Source organism: Dama dama, chromosome 21, assembly GCF_033118175.1.
Source record: "Dama dama isolate Ldn47 chromosome 21, ASM3311817v1, whole genome shotgun sequence".
Classification (NCBI taxonomy): Eukaryota; Metazoa; Chordata; class Mammalia; order Artiodactyla; family Cervidae; genus Dama; species Dama dama.
The window spans coordinates 37,801,181-37,819,400 of NC_083701.1; the positions used below are offsets into that span (position 1 = coordinate 37,801,181).

The window sequence follows — 18,220 nt, forward strand, 5'->3', positions numbered from 1 at the left end:
TGTGACATATAAAAGCTGTTAGCTGCTCCTGTAGCCAGCAGCACTCAAACCTTGTAGAGTTTTGCTCTGAGATTTGTAATAAGACACACTCCTCTCACAAGAGTTCATGCTACAACCTAGCAAAGAACTTTACATTTTTGGAAGAATACTATATTCATTTTGGCTTTGTGCAGAGGTAAGCTATTTAGCTCAACAAGTTTATTTTGCATGCATTGCTTTTAAAGTAGCTCACATTTTTACTTTTTTAGAAGTGAGATTGGGTTATTATAACTTTTTTTTGTATCTATTCTATTACTTGGTGTCCATATATGTTTGGGGGACATTATCAGCACATTCTCTGTTATTACCTGTGATGCAGTTTTCCTTTCACTCTCAAGATGAGTTTCAATTCCTTAAGTTTTCCCTCTGAAAATAAATATGCAGTAATGCATTCTGTGACTCAGGCATTTGGGGTAAATGGCTCACATTCAGTTTAGGGTGAGTAGTCATGCTGTTTATTTTTCTCTAGCTATAGGAAGTTCCTCTTAGGGGTTTGCCTCATAACACCAAGTAAAATGTATAGAGACCACTACAGTTTGTCTCCTAGGCTTGATTTCAACATTTGTTTGGATTTTTTGAAGACAGTCAAATCAAGCACTGATTTTGTAAATTCATACCCTCTGGCCCTATTGTTGTTTTGTTTTGTTTTTCCCTTTCATAGACCCTAACTCTACTTTTCTGCTTTAAGGCAAAGTAAACTGGTGGCCTCTTCCTCTCCACCTCTCAAAATGATAGCAATCTCTGCAGTCAGCAGTGCACTCCTGTTCTCCCTTCTCTGTGAAGCCAGTGCCGTCGTCTTACTCAATTCCACTGACTCATCCCCGCCAACCAATAATTTCACTGATATTGAAGCAGCCCTGGAAGCACAACTAGACTCTGCGGATATCCCCAAAACCAGGCGGAAGCGCTACATTTCGCAGAATGACATGATCGCCATTCTTGATTATCATAACCAAGTTCGGGGCAAAGTGTTCCCACCAGCAGCAAACATGGAATATATGGTAAGAGAAATGTGTTTTCTTTGTATTCTGAGGGAGGACACTTTATTTTAAAGTGTACATTGAGAGGCTTTAAAGAGTTTGTGTGTTAAAGGATATGAAGCTTTTTGCACCTTCTATCTTAGGGAAGGTTCTGAAGTGCCTGGTAAATTAAAGACTGTTCTATCATAGAATTAAAAGGGAGGGAAAGTATCTAATATTTTTGTGTGAGTTCCATAACCCTTGATGAAACAGGTCTTATATGAGAAAGAGATAAAGAGTGGGGTATGATGACTGATCACATTTGAAAGTTCCTCCTAAAAAAAAAAAAAAAGTCACAGGGAACTTTTTCTGTGCTTTGTTTGTCTAATAGTCATATTTATCAACTAAAATATTTCTTGAAAATAATTTTTTTTTTAAATTATAGGTTTTGTGTACATGATTTATTCTCTGGGTAGGTGTCTCTTCCCTTTCTTGGACAAAGCTGCTTCTGACACTAATCTATTTGTATTCTCAGAGAACATGCTGACTTTTTCCTCCCTGTGATTTAATGCTTTGTCGTTCAGATAACAGTGAAGCCAGCACATTTGTGCACTGTTCCAACTTGCCTTGAACACATTCTTTGCTCTCTCTTAAAAAAACAAAACAAAACAAAAAACAGGCTGTGTTTAAATTGTTTTACTTAGAAAGTTTTTTTTTAAGTTGATATTAAAAGAGTAGATGTCTTTTTAAAGTTTCTTAATATTTGGTTTTGAATTTATACAAGGTTATGGTTAAACTTCCAGCACCTCCCAAGAGCACAGCTTGGAGCCTGTTTAAGGCAATGAAGACCACCAATATGGTATTTCTAAGCTGGGGTGGGGGAGGTGGTATCACTACCAACTTTTTATAAGTGCTGACCTAAATTTAGGGATTTCTGTCAGTTTTTAAATTTCTTTCTTTTATTTAATTAAGCTTTTTAATTGTAGATATCACTGTCACAAGAAAAATAAAGACTTGCCAAATGTAAGAGAGTCATGGTTCACAGAAGTACGATTTCAGACTCAAAGGCATTTTTCTAGGATTTCTTAATGAAAGTGGAAAAGAAGATATCATTCCTTGTGTGTGAGGGGCAATATAGTCTCACAATTAAGACTGTGGAGCCTGGAATCTAAATGCTTGGGTTCAAACCTCAGTCCTGGAATTATAAGTTGAATGAGTTCATTACCTAATTCTGTTTTATTTTCATCATCTCTAACGTGAGGATAAAAGTATTATCTGCTGCAAGGGGTTATTATGGGGAATGAATAGCTGAGGGGTAGAACAATTAGACTAGATCCTACAGAAAAACAATGTTCAAGAAACATTAGTTTTTATGGGTACCTGAGAACTTACTGAGAAAAGTGCCCAGTGAAAACCTGTTCAAGATCTAAAAATAGGAGCAGTTACTCACATTGAACAGGTGTTTCTAGAAGTGATGTCCAGATATAGAAAGGAGAGGAATAAACGTGTTTTCAAGAATCATACATTTTATGATACATAAGATTCTGTGCAAGCTCAAAAAGGTACGCTCTTCAGACTACAGGTTTAGGGAGTACTACTTGATGGTGATTACATCACTATGCAGACTAAGGTGAGGATCAAGACAAGTGAACTGGCTTTGGAGAGAAACTCATCTTGGTTGAAATCCTAACTGTGCTGCCTGTTTTGTGGCCTTGTGCAAGTTGCTTAATATACATAAGACTGAACTTCCTTCTCTGTAAAATGGGAACAACAATTTATACAATAGCCAATCAGTATGTAGTGTAATTTATTATTTCAATAATATGGAGGGAAGAGGGATGATCATGAATAATATCACAACACAGTGGAAATGCATTTTAAAAAGCCATATTTTTCCAGTTATGTTTTTCCCCACTGATGACAAATTGATTCCACATGCAATTATTAAATTGCTTCTATAAGCCAAAGATTTGGTTAATTGTTTCCATAGATGATCTCATTTGATAGCTCACAGTCTCCCTATGAGGTTAAGATTATGATCCTTATTTTACAAATGAGATCACTTAGGCCCAGAGAAGTTAATGACTAGGCAAAGGTGGTTTGGATAATGAATAGTATCACCGGAATTATAATTTAGGTCTGTGCAATTTCAAAGCCTATGCTTGTATTGGGGGGCATCTCTCCATTTGTTAGATTGAGCAAATACTACATTGGGGGAACTGCTGGAGATGCTAGAATATCTGTTTCCTCCTTAATGATGCCAGCTGAAATCATATAGTTTTCATATTCTGTTTGACATCCCTTTCTTATTATTTGCTTTTGAACTATGGGAGCCACTATATATGATTTATTTTGTAAGAACCAGATACAATGCTAGTTGTATGGTAAATGCTTTATAAATCTTCCTCCACTTAGTAAGGGCGCCCCTGGTGCCTCAGATGGTAAAGAATCTGCCTGCAATGCAGGGGACCCAGGTTCGATCCCTGGACTGGGAAGATCCTCTGGAGAAGGGAATGGCAACCCACTCCAGTATTCTTGCCTGAAGAATTCCATGGACAGAGGAACCTGGTGGGCTATAGTCTACCGAAGGGGTACAAAGAGTCAGACACAACTGAAAGACTAACACTTCCACTTCCTCTTCACTTAGTAAAGAATGAAAAACAGTAGTATAGTACTATACTATAAAGTAAAGTAACTGTCTCAAATTGTCATGTAAATACTCCATATAGTTCATCACACATATATTTATTCACTTACTGTTTATTGAGCATTTACTATATGTGAGACACTATTCTAAACATCCAGGATAAATTTGTGAATAAAATAGATAATCCTTGGTCCCCTGGGTGAGGATTCAGACAATAAACAAGATCAACAAATTAAATAGTATGTCAGAAAGTGATAAGTTTATGAAGAAAAATAAAGCAGGTTGAAGTTTGCATATTTCATAGTGTAATCAGTGAAGGGCTCCCTTAGAATGTCCTGGAGTAAGGGGAGGGAGGGAGACACATGGATAGATGAGGGAAGACTCTTCCAGACAGAGAGAAGAACCTGAGGAAAGCCCCTAAGGTTGGGGGGAGGGGAGCAGATTAGTTCAGTTAGAAAACATGGTCAGTTTAGTGAACTCCTAAATCTCTGTGGGGCTTCCCAGGTGGCTCAGTGTTAAAGAATCCACTGCCAACACAGGAGACATGGGCTTGATCCTTGGGTTGGGAAGATCCCCTGGAGAAGGAAATGGCAGCCCACTTAGTATTCTTGCCTGGAAAATCCCATGAGCAGAGGAGCCTGGTGGGCTACAGTCCATGGAGTTGCAAAAGAATCAGACATGACTTAGCAACTAAATAACAACAAAAGTCTCTAGGAGTAAATTGACCCAGCTGAAATAATTCATGGGATCCCTCATGCAGACTCAGAGAAACTTTGAGGGAAGTACAACTTTGAGGTCAGAGCAGGAATGTAAGCGACTTTAACCCCCAGGTCAGGTGAAAAATACAAATCTCAGTTGAACACAGCTACTTTTAATTCATTTAACATTGCTTTGGATTGTGAACAATTTGAAAGTAAGTTCCATTCCTAACCTCAAATATAGGCCTCAGAAACTGAGGATACTTATCTCACTGTTGCTCCCAGCTCTGTGTTCAAACTGTCCCCCTCAGTGGGTGATAGCAGTGTGGGACCCTCACAGAGGATGTTCTGCAGCTCAAGGCTCTTTTCTAATTGCAACAGCCTGACCTGAAATCACCTTCTTTCACAACTTTTCTAAGACTTTTCCCATGCTATTTCCTCACCTTCTACTGTCTTCTCCTTAACTTGTGTGTGCGTGCTCAGCCGTGTCCTTCTCTTTGTGACCCCATACACTGTAGCTTACCAGGCTCCTCTGTCAATGGGATTTTCCAGGCAAGAATAATGGAGTGGGTTGCCATTTCCTTCTTCAGGGGATCTTCCTGACCCAGGAATCAAACCCAAATCTCCTGTGTTCTTTAAGAATGTTTTGTTCTTTATTGACACTTCCTATATTCACAGTCATATTTGATCTCTCCTTCGAGTCACTGTAACCTATTATGTCTATCATACTGCTCTCATCAAAATTAGATCCAATTTATAGTTATTTGTATATTTCCTGCAAACTTCCTAATTTTAAGCTTTCAGAGTGGCTAAGTTTGTTTATTCACCTTTGTATATCTCTTTTCTTGGGAAATTTCTTGTGTACAGACAAAAATCAAGCATTATTTGGTGAATTTATTTGAAATCCCTATGAATTGTTATATGTTTATAACTTGGATCAATTTTGATATTATTATTTATAATTAAAGTTCACTCATCATTTATAATAATATTTTATCTTGTGCATCTAAAATACAAAAGTTTTTCAAAATTTGAAAAAAGAAATCCCCTTAAAATTAACTGATTTTATCTTCTTCAAGTACTTGATTATGTTCATATATGCTTGATTCAATTAAGTGGACACAATTTGAACATGAGACTGGTGACATTCATACTATAATGTATAATATTTTCTTTGGGTATATTGGTCATGATTTTAGTGAAAAACACATACTTAGAAATATTTAGTTTTCCAAACACTGTATCCTGTCAAAAAATAATAGATAGAGTTTAAGATATGCAAGTCAAACTCTTGGCTTCTATTCTACAATTGGTTTCTTGACAAATTTCCAGAGCTTCTTGGACACCAGCTGTTTTTCATTCTTCATAAGGGCAACTTAAACTGTGACTCTAAACCACAAACCACACTAGTTTCTCAGAATACGAATCATCCTTAAAGGAATAACATTACAAGACTCACACATGGAGTAAAATTTGTAAGATATTTCTTGAATTTAAGTCAGTTGAATGTGAAGTACTTTTGTGAGAGGATAAGAGCCAAAGATAACAGAAATCTTTGTATTTAAAGTGTAAACAAAACAGGAAAAACAAGCAGGGAGAAAAAAAAAGAAAACCCTAAGCACACTGTAAGATGCAATATAACACAGCGTAAGACACTGCTGTGTAAGATTGATGTAATAAAACAGTACAGACCAATACCAAAATACCATGGAGAAGTCACAGAAAGAAGTAATCTATAGTTGGAAAAATCATGAAAGACTCTTTGGAGGAAGGGTATTTGAAATAGATGCTCAGGAAGGGGCAGGATTGACTGTTATAGTAAGTAAATCAATGCATGAACAAAATCACCAGGAGAGAAAAAGCATAGCACATTATCCATGTTGTCAAGGATTTTGAGAACAGATTGAGGATCACTTAATATAAGAGCAATAAGAGAGGCCATGGAGGCCTTATAGCTGGATCAAAGGTGCAGAGAAGGGTGGCACCTGGCAATTGAGGGAGTCTAGATTGGCTGTGAAGATTAGCCAAGAATTAGCAACCATTGAATCAGTGGGGCCATTCTTCTAGCAAAGGTAAGGAGCAGCTGGGCTTCCCTGGTGGCTCAGTGGTAAAGAATTCACCTGCTAAGGCAGAATACACAGGTTCGATCCCTGGGTCAGGAAAACCCCCTGGAGAAGAAGATGGTAGCCCACTCCAGTATTCTTCTTGCTTGGGAAATCCCATGGACAGAAGAGCCTGGCAGACTACAGTCCATGGGGTTGCAAAAGAATCCTACATCACTTAGTGACTAAAACAACAGCAAAGGAGAAGCCAGACACCTACACCTACACGCTTTGACAGGTATGAACAGCTAATGGGAGTAGTTCATAGACTCATGTGATAGCAGTCTAAATAGATGGTAGAGAATGGTGGAAAGACAGGTAGGGGACAGCGTGAAGATAATGATGGATATGAGCTAAAAACCTTAAAACTAAAAAAGCATAAAGTAATTTCAAGAACCCAAGGTCGCTCCATTGATAATATGGCCAATTTTGTTTGTTAGGTGCCTGCAGATATTACTTGCAGAGCTAAGGGAATAAGTCTTCCTATATTTTTCTGGAGAAGAGAAAAATACTAGTTTCCAAGTCACAGCAGGTGGTAAAGTTACAGAAAGCATGACTCAAACAAGTGAATGGAGAAGAGATTAATCTGTCCTCAGAAACAGCACAATAAAGTATTGGCCTACAGTAATTTATGTCTTGAGAATAAGGAAAAACTCAAGTTTTGTTTATTTGGGCTTTGTGTGGAAGAGAATGTAGATAATATAAATGACTTTTTTCCCTTTATTCAACAGTTGACTAAACATCTGCGATGTCTATCCTTATCTTTTTTTTTTTTAAATGAAATCATATACTGTACTAGATGGCACATTTCCTCTTATTTGGGAAGGATAACTCAATTTCCCTTTTATAAACATGAGTAACTTGATGTGTCTAACCAATTTTTTTTTTTTCAATGAATGCTTTTCTGACCACTAGAAAGCCTCCTGAGAATGTTGCCGGCCAACAGGAAAGTGAGAAAGACTGCTGACAGGAAGGCATTTCTCCAGCACATTTGAAACTCCACATTCCTGTTCTCCTACATGTAGAACCTTTTAAGTGTCTTGGCTTCAAATGGAGACCAGGCACATTTTATAGGAATTTTCTCCCCAGGTGCATGTTGCATAGCATTTCTAAGTTAGTACTGCTTATATATGAATGTTCAGCTCTCCACTTGTGTAGCCAGCTGAAGGCAAGGACATTTTTGTTTGTGATTGTTTTGAATACAGGCTCCAAGAAGTGCCAAGAAGTGCCAAATGTGAAAACGTTATCATGATGTGATTCAGAGCCTCACTGTGCTTGGTAGAAGAGCTTTGAATCACAGATAGGCTACATATGTGTGGACCATATTTCCTAGTACTCAACATTGCTTTTTCTGGTGGCAAATAATATTTGACTACATGCCATGGTATAGGAAATAATTTTATTATATTTCTGCTATTTGTTATTGTTGTTCAGTTGCTAAGTTGTGTCTGACTCTTTGCAACCCCATGCCAGTCTCCTCTGCCCTTCACTACCTCCTGGGGTTTGCTCAGGTTCATGTCCATTGAGTCGGTGATTCTATCTAACCACCTCATCCTCTGCCGCTCCCTTCTCCTTTTGCCTTTTGACTGTTTGTAGAACCTAGAATCATTTCTGTCCCACAGAGGACACTCAGTCAGAACCTGTGGAACAACTAAATGACATCTAAGTCTTGCTGGGCAACCCATGTAAACAGCGTGTAAGTACGGCACTCCACTCTGCAGGGCAGGAGGCGCTCAGTACTCAGTCCCTCATCCCACAGTATTTATTTATGTGCCTGACATGCTGAGGGATTCAATGGGGAGCAAAAAGACACATTTTTATAGGAAGTACTGTGAAAACAGACAAGCAAGTGGGCAAAGCAGCGAACTGAGTGCTAAAGTAGAGTAAATAAAGGATACTTTGGGATCACAAGGCACATACCTAACCCAAACTTGGACTGGGCTAGAGAGGCAGGGAAGACTTCCAAGAGGAAATGATTTCAAATATTAAATATGAAAATAAATAAAAGTTGTGCAGGCAGGAGTTGGAAAAAAGGAGTGGGTGGTAGGTGAGGAAGGGTGTTCTGAGAAGGTACACATATATTGAAGGATAAAATTCAGTGTGGCTTGGATGTAGAGGATAAAAGAAAAAGTGATATTTGATGGGGCTGGGAAGGTAATCAGAAATTTGAATTTTATTCTAAGATCAAGGCAAATGGTTGAGGGTTTTAAGTTATGAAATTAATTTGCCTTTCAGAAGGGTCATTCTTGTTTTAGGTTGAGAGAGGGACCAGAGAGAGGCAGAAGTAACAGCATAGTCAAGAGACCATTATAATCACCTGGGTGAGAGAGAATTGGCCTTAGTGACGCTTAAGGTCATAGGGACAAAATGAATTTGGGCCTTGAATCAGTAGAGGTGAGGGATTTATATGAAGAAGTGGCATGAGGATTTATATTGGGGGGCAGCCACGGAGGATGCCTCTGTTTTTGACTAAGACAATTAAATTTCCCTGAATTGGAGAAAACAAAATAAAGTGCAGGTTTCTGGTAGTCATTAGGTAGCTGAAGGTTTGTCATCCAGGGTGCACATCTAGAGAGGTTGAAAATAGTAGCTAGTGTGTGGGAGGGAACATTCTTTCAATACAAAGAATTTGGGATGGGAATTATGCTTTGGTAATCAGAATGGACCACTTTACATAATGGGGGTAGGGTAGTGTCATGGAGACAGCATGGATGGATGATTTTATGTCTGGGAATCTACTCAAGAATTTTTGCAAGAAAGTTTCATGTATCTTTATTTATTTATTTATTTTATTTTTTAGAATCAGTGCTGAGACTTAAATTAACATGAATCCAAATCTGTTTCAGAGGGCTAGATAGCGCCAGGTGCCTCTAGTCTTTCTGACCTACTCAGCATAAGGTTTGGGGGGAAAATTAATCAAAGGACTTCAGAAAAATAGAAGTTGACTAGTCTGGCTGGTCTGGTGTGCTGAATTTCATGTATCTAAAAACGATTTAATAGTTCGTCAACGACCATTAAATAGTTATGGACTCGAGATGTTTAATTGTCTATGAGAATTTCTAAAGAATGGTTAGGAGGAAGTCAGGGAAGATAAAGACTAACAGTTTAAAGTGGTCAAGAGAAATGTTTGGCATAAAATACATCATGGACTGAGGTTTGGAGGGATATGATTTGAATGTTTCCAGTCCATGTTATCCACAGTGTCTAAAATCAGATAGATTTTAGCATCCAAAAGCATATTTTTTGACACAAATATGGAAGAATGCCCCCAAAGTTGTGTGTTTAGACTAGACTTTTCATGACTCTTAAAATTTCACATCACATACTCCCAACTGAAACAGTCCAGAAATGTTGCTTAAGGGCACAATCTTTTTTTTACCCTACAAAATGCATCAAATTCACATTTCATAATTTCATTAAATATGAGCGTTCTACTCAATCTGCCTCTGCATTCCAGGGAGAGCATGTTTTCAGCAAGCAGTAGGTAGGCGGAAAGGCATTTGAATTCTTCTGACTAAGTGGACAACAACAAGATACAGGGTTTACGTGAGTATCATAAGATAGTTGAACAATGAAGAAGTCAGGTTTTAGATGATTATAACACTGAGTTGGTAGAAAAAAAAATTAACCACACATGAAAATGTCTTCCTGGCATATAAGTATAGTATTAAATGATATCTGGTAGGTATTAACTTCCTGCAAAAGGAGGACCATTGCTAGAATCCATCAGTAAGTGGTCTTAAAATTTAAAGATAAATCATATGTTGAAGAGGGATTTAAGGAAGGGAGTTATTACATTTTAAAACTCTGAAACATTCTCTAATTTTTATCTTCCACTGTTTGATGTTATTTTCCTGGAAGCAAGGTCCTTATTATCTATACACAATTCTGTTTCTGATTAGTTAGTTGCTTCAGGGTTTATCTGTTTTCACCTTATCTGATTGCTTGCTAAACTTAAAGTTTGATGTCTCTTAAACTTTAGGCTGCCAGATATTGTGATTGAAAATGCACCTCACATTATCTCCCATTTTAGGCAGCTTTCTAGCTCACAGACCACAGCTCTTCCAGTGTCTGGTCTTCCGATAATAATATTTACTGTTCTGTACAACCTGCCCTGCTAAAACTGTGCTAAATTCTTTTTAGTCACTATCTCGCCTAACCTTCACAGCAGTCATGTGAAATGGGAACAATTTTCTTTATTTAGAGACAGGAAATTTGAAGTTTGGAGAGCATAAGTAGCTTCCCCAAGGTCACAGAGCAAGTAAATCAAAATGAGAGCGCAGTTCTGTCTGACAGCAAAGCCCATGCTTTAAGAGACTCTACAGTACACACTCCCCTCCATGTGTTCATCTCCTGCTCTTGAGCCCACTGGCTCGGGAATGTCTCCACATGCATTTTATCTGAGGACATCACTGAATATTAGAAAGTATTTCTTCATGTGGATTCAAATCTTGCTTCCTGTACTCTTCCTAACCTTGGCAGCCACATAGGAAAACTCTGTATTATGATAGTGTTTCAAGTTTTTGAAGGCTATGAGCATTCATGCATTAGACCTTGACCCCCAATCACCCAGCTCTTTCTAACGCTCCAGCCTTTTTGTGCTAATACCTATACATACTACCTCTTTTACGCAGAGTATGGCCAGCATAGGGAAGATGGCATAAAGATATTTGCCTTCTGAAAATCCTGGAAAAGGTAAGAAGTTGTACCATTAAGGAAATGGAAAATCAAGTCTCCCCCGCTCCCCTCCACCCCTTATGTTACACATACACACAGGAATGCTGCCAGTTAGATCATCTTGGGGTCTGCAAGCAGCTTGGCTCTGAGCAAGGAATGCCTTTTACTAGGCTGTTGTCCTTGGTTGGGTTCCAACATGTGTGTTCTCTATTTTTTCTGTAAGAGATGTATCTATTTGCATAATAAACATGTCTAAATAAATAGATGGCCTTTTTCATGACGGCCGACTTTCTTTTTGTTTACTTATCTTTAAATTAGTTTTTATTGGAGTATAGTTGCTTTACAATGTTGTGTGCCCTTCTGGCAGTGAGATGCATATAAGTGACATGACCCGACCTGCACAGAGGAGCGATGACAAGTTAGTCTTCATTCATTCTACTTCTGTGGCTGCATCCTTTTACGTTAGGCTGGCAGATGAGGTAGAACATGCTCCTGCTGAGTCATCTCATATTCTCATGAACCAAGCTGCTTGTAGATCAAATGTGCATTTTAAATACAGAGTCAACATTATTATCACGGAAAAGGATTGCCTTACTTTAAAAAATTTTTATCTGTTCTTTCTCTAAGATTTCTCTAATTCTCAGAATGTTATGTGTGTGTCACTTCTGATATATCATTTAATAAAGGCAGTTAGAGTTCCCTTTGATTTCTGAATAAGCCCCATGAGCCTCATCTGTTCTCTTTGTTCATATCTGTGTCACCATGGACTATGTGTTCCCTCCTCCTGGAACGGTCACGCTCAGAATGAATGATGTTGTCTTATTCAGCAAACAGGATGGTTTCATTACCTCTCTCATTCGTAATTCTGCCTTTCATGAAGGTACAGAGCAAACCACCTCACAGAGCTTAGCAGTCAGTATCAGTGACAACCAGTCATTTTCCTGATGAAAGGCTATGTTTATTTTTTATCAAATCTTGGATCAATAATGTATAAGAGCTGAGAGGAAGGAGGGCCTCCCTCATAGTCCAGTTGGTAAAGAATCCACCTGCAATGCAAGAGACCCCAGTTCGATTCCAGGGCGAGGAAGATCCGCTAGAGAAGGGATAGGCTACTCACTCCAGCATTCTTGGGCTTCCCTTGTGGCTCAGTTGGTAAAGAATCCACCTGCAACGTGGGAGACCTGGGTTCGATCCCTGGGTTGGGAAGATCCCCCAGAGAAGGGAAAGGCTATCCATTCTAGTACTGTGGCCTGGAGAATTCCATGGACTGTATAGTTTCATGGGGTTTCAAAGAGAGAAAGGACACTGTTCTAAGTCCTTTTAAGTGAAAACCAACTTCTAGAAATGCCCCCTTTTTCTCAAACCTCTTCTGTGGTGTGAGTATGGGGGTGCAGGAGCAGGGTGTGGTGAGTAGGAGTGGGATAGAAAAGAGGAGGCCCAAAGTCCTCTGCAATCAGAATGACACTCCACTGAATAAGCTTTAAACTATTATTTCTAATTGGAAGAACACAGACAACTTTGTAAGCACACATTCAAGGTCTCCAACTCAGAAATGTTGATTCACTGGGTCCAGGATTGGGCTGGGCATCTGCTTTCTCAAAAAGTTTCCATTGGAGACCCTGGAGTGATTTCCCAGGTGAGAGAAAGTATCTGAGATCATGATTTAGGACATAAAACTGAGCTGAGAAAAAGATTTTGTGGCTCAAATATCCATTTATTTATTAAGAGACTATATACTGGAAGAATGAACATGTTAAACTGAAAGAATTATTCCAGTGATAATTTCTATATTATCACAAAATGTCACTTGAATAGTCACTCAGTACTCATTTTCACAAGGCATCCTATGGTCATTGTGGGTGAGCTACAAGTCTGCAGTGTGGAATGACACTTAATTGGGAATATACATGATTGACTAAGGATGCTTCTAAAGAAGCAGACTTCTAAGTAGCACATTTTTTGGAAGTGGCTTTATAACATACATTGTATATGCATAATGGGTAATGTATTATATTACATACTAATTAATTTATATAATGTATTGTAATTTATGATTTTTCACTTATTTGTTTGGTAGGGCTTCCCAGGTGGCTTAGTGGTAAAGAATCTGTCTGCCAATGCACGAGACGCAGGAGATGCAGATTCAATCTCTGGGTCGGGAAGATCCCCTGGAATACGAAATGGCAACCCACTCTAGTATTCTTGCCTGGAGAATTCCATGGACAGAGGAGCCTGGCAGGCTACAGTCCATGGGGTTGCAAAGAGTTGGACACAACTTAGAAACTAAACAACAAGTAATTCTTTAACTTGCCTATCTCTTTCCTAAACTATAAGGCAGAGTCTGTATCAGTCTTGCTGACTGTTGAATTCACAATACCCAGTGCCTCCCAATAAATACTCAATTACCGGCTGCCTAGATTAATGAATTTTGCCTCAGACGGTACAGCATCTGTCTGCAATGTGGAAGATCTGGTTTCATTTCCTGGGTCGGGAAGATTCCCTGGAGAAGGAAATGGCAACCCACTCCAGTATTCTTGCCTGGGAAATCCCATGGACAGAGGAGCCTAGTGGACTACAGTCCATGAAGTTGCAAAAAGTTGGACATGACTGAGCAACCAATACTATTGGTTGATCTGGAAATTTGCATTTCTTACATTTTCCACTGTTGATAAAAAACAGCATCCCCATCTGGGAAGTTTGGTATAAGGAGGTTTGGGGCCAAGGTGTCTCCAAGGTCATTGTTTCTTGCCACCATTCATGTGTACTAAGATCACTTATCTACAGAAGTGTGTTGGTAACAATGATAACTCCCACTGGAGTTCACAAACTATAGGCCCATCAACCATTCCAATTAGTAGTCATGTTTAACTTGCTCTGCAAGTGTTGAACTGCAGAGAATTTTGCATTTAAAAAAGCTATTTGGCAACAAGAATCCACCTGCAACGTGGGAGGCCTGGGTTCAATCCCTGGGTGGGAAGATCACCTGGAGGAGGGCATGGCAACCCACTCCATTATTCTTGCCTGGAAAATCCCCATGGACAGAGGAGTCTGTTGGGCAACAGTCCATGGGATCCCAGAGTTGGACACAACTTAGTGACTAAGTGCAGCACAGAGGTGGGTACATTTCACATACACATCAGGATTTCTACATTATCCTGGAAAGCTGCAACATTTACAGACGTGCCCTCTCTCTACGTGTCAGCAATCGGTTAAAAAGAATAGCATCTTTGGGTATAGGAAAATTCACTCATTTCCAAGTCTTTCTCTCTTTCAAATAATTGTCCAGATGTCAAGCAACAGTTGTACTTTTTCATCTTATACCCAATATTTCTTTACTCATTTTCATTACTAGAACAACCCTGAAACCAATCATTGAGGTTGATTACATTTAAATAATACTTAGGCATTTTCAAAAGCACTTGACTGAAGTATAGATTGAGCCATGCATAAATTAAAGCACTGAAAAATTCTTTCCTTTATTTCCTAATCACCAATCCTGTTTAAGTAGTCTTACTTCAAATTCTGAATATTTTTATTTTATCCATGCCTTCATTAATTTATATATTAAGGCTTTATGTGTATGAAACATTTTCTGAGCTAGGAGTCTTTTTCAATAGTTCAGATAACAAAATGATGGTGGCTTCACTCAAGGTGGTGCCAATAATGGTGATGATCCGTGGGTATAATCTGGATAGACAGGATCTTGATGGTAAGATCAATAAGATGTGCTGACAGAGCATATAAAGATTATTAAGCAAACAAAGAGTAAAGACAACTATGGATTTTTTGGCCTGAGCAACTACAAGAGCAGTTGGTAAACTTTTTCTGTAAAGGACTGGATGATAAATATGTTTAGCTTTGTAGGCCTTGCGGTCTATGCTGCCACTGTAACACAAAAACAGCATAGATAATATATAAGCAAGCAATGGTTCAGATTTGGTGACCCCTGAACTGGAAGAAATAGGGTTACACCATTCACTGATGGGAGGAGGACTGCCTGGGCTGGTTAGGGAGTAGGGAGTAGGGGTAGGACTGAGAATATTGAAACTCAATTTTGGACTTGTTAAGTAAAGATTTAAAGTGGGTAGATGGATAGATTAGTTTGGAATTCAGTGGAGACGTATAACGATATAATTTGGAATAATACTACTAGCTTATAAATAGTATTTAAATGCATGAGACTGGATGTGATTCGCTAAGCAGTGAATATAGATGAAACAGGGAAGAGTTGTGGAGAGAGACAGAGACAGACAGAGAGACAGACAGAGACATGGCTTGAGCCCTGGGAATCCTTCAGCATGTACAGGTTAGGGAGATGAGGGAGAAGCAGCAAAGATATGGAGACACAGCAGTCAAAGAAAAACGAGGCAAGTGTGGGGTCATGAAACCAAGGAATGGAAGTGAGTCCAGAAGGAGCAGGTGGTTAGAGAGTCTAAAAGCTGCTGATTAACCAAGTAAGATGGTGACTGGGAAATGACCATTGATGATATTGATGAGATCAGTTTGAGTAGAGTGGACATAGAGGGAAACCTGCCTGCAGGTGTGGGCTTGAGTGTGGAAGAGCAAAAATCGAGGATTCTCTGTTAAGACAACACTCAAGAAATTTCATTGTAAGAGGAAGAAGAGGAATGATACATTGGAATATGAAGATGAAGAGGGGTCAAGAAAAGGCCTTTTTTGTTAGTTTTTAAGAAATTTATGCTGCTGCCAATGATCGCCTCTGAGTTCTTCTAAAAAAGTATACTTTTACATCATCTCTTTATAAAAATTTACCTTCCCAACCTATGTGAAAGGTAGCACTCATTTTACCTGAGGAAAGTCCTTGTTATCCTTGTTTAAACACTTAAAAAACACTCAGGACCCCACTTTGATATTTTGTGTTATGATACCATCCCCTATCTGTGTTCATTTTTGAGGCTTGAGGGAATTTTTTTTAATCAAGCTCCTTTAACTACTTCTCTTTTAAAGTTCAATCAGTTTAATAGCATTTAATTAATCTGACTAGTGCCAAAAATTCCCCATGTGAAAGCCTTTTCTCTTCTTCTGCCCCTCCACCCGCTCCGGGTTTACCAGGGCTCATTCTTAACAATGGGTCTCAGTTTCCTTTTGGCCACCTCACAAGCATTTCCACCTAAGGGGAATAAACCCATCAATTCAAAACAGAACCACAATCATGCCGAGGAAGTGTTTTTTAAAAACTTTTGGCCACCCTCAGGGGAAATAATTTTTTCATCACTTAATATCTTTTCAATGGCTCTTCCTCACTTCTGTAAGTCACCTCTCCTTTCCCAATCTAACCCAGGAAAAGAACAAAGAACCTCAGCTGAATTATTTTTAAACACCAAAAGCTTGTCTATCTAAACTGCCTTTATGTTTTATCTAAATATATGAGAAATGACTGCTTAAAAGTCCAAGAAAACAAGTATCTGTAGGACATGCCATATTATTTCCAGTGTTGTTGCTATCACAGTATCCTTGACAATAACCGATTTAGAAATATGTCTTCAAAAATTCAGTGTGATATTTTTATTTTTAGTATTTTATGTCTTTGAAGATGGTTTCCATGTGCAGAACAGATTTTTTTAAGAGGTCATTTTAAAATGTAATATTTGTGGTTTTCTACTTTAGCTTCACTTATACATATTTTTGTTCTATGCATAAATCTAGCAAGTTTTGGCAATCACACTTGTTTAGTGTCTGTTACTATTTACAAATCTAATTAATTTAAATTTTAAGCTACATTTATAGATTTAACATATTTGACCTTTAGTATTTCACTTGGTTTACTGAAAATCATTTCCATATATTTAAAAGTCTTAAGAGGCTAGGACATTCAGTGACTTTTAAGTTCTAAATTTTTTTTTTTTTTTTATTAGTTGGAGGCTAATTACTTCACAACATTTCAGTGGGTTTTGTCATACATTGATATGAATCAGCCATAGATTTACACGTATTCCCAATCCCGATCGCCCCTCCCACCTCCCTCTCCACCGGATTCCTCTGGGTCTTTTGAAATACTGTTTAAAAATTATATCAAGATATTCTTACAATTTTTAACTTAAAACCACAAATATAAATAATTATTCATAAACACATTTTATATTGCAATTACAAGGCTAACTAGTTGCTTTAATAACCTGTTGCCACATTCTTTTAACCACTATAAATAATATCAAATATGTATAGGTTCCTTACCCAGAAATATTTATTCTTTTTAGCAACTTATATTTAATTCTTTCAAATGCTTCTACATTTAGTTCTTATGCTTGGAATTAAAATATGTTACCCACTTGAAAAAAAAAAACCAGTATGTCATCTCCAACAGTGTTGGGTGTACATTCTGAAGTAGTTTTTAGGGTTGTCTTTCAGTTGGTCTACATTTCTTATCGTCCAGCAATAGTGACTGGGGTTTGAGGAGGGAGCTTTGGATGTCCTGGTGGCCACTGCGTCATGAGTACCAAAACTTTAGGAAATGGCTTATAAAACAACCCCATCTTTGGGCTGGATCACATCATTCTCTAATTCTTCTATTTATGAAAGTCAGTGTCTCATGCTGAGACATTCTTTGACTCAATTTTGTATTTCTTTGACCCAAGCTCTGAAGACCCCTGGACTAATGAGGATCTGCATTTTTTTCATGTCCCTCCTATCTCTTGGAGCCACACTCTTCTAGCAATTAAATAACATCAATTTGAATTCTGGATGTCTCTCATGGCTTAATCAGACTATGTGGTTTCCACAGACAAGGTGCTAAATTTACTTATAAGCACAGTAGCTTATGGTAAACATTTTAGTTCAAAGTTATATCAATCAATTTACAAGCTGACCAACTAAATGGCTTGTAACACAAAGAGTGGAAGAAAACCACGCAGGGCAGTAGTGCCTGTATATATAGGCTTATGCATGCTCTGACACCGTTTTAAACCATCTTTACTTTGTGAACTATTTAATCATAATATCTAACTTCTACTAGCTCCTGTAAATGTTTTTGTGTCTCCATGTATAATTTTCTCAATTTTTGCCTCATTTTTAGAAGGCAAGATAAGATTTTAATTGTTGGCAACTCAGTTATCTATGACATTATTTTATCCATTAAGA

General features: G+C 38.2%; 1 protein-coding gene across 1 annotated transcript in view; it reads left to right on the forward strand.

The window, feature by feature from the left end:
* Window positions 1–18,220, forward strand: part of PI15 (peptidase inhibitor 15) — a 36,025-nt gene continuing 17,805 nt past the window's right edge. Inside the window, exons 1-2 of the mRNA XM_061123514.1 lie at window positions 1–175; window positions 728–1,040. Of these exons, the coding sequence (XP_060979497.1) occupies window positions 768–1,040 (273 nt within the window). The 5' untranslated portion in view covers window positions 1–175; window positions 728–767. The remainder of the gene's footprint in view (window positions 176–727; window positions 1,041–18,220) is intronic.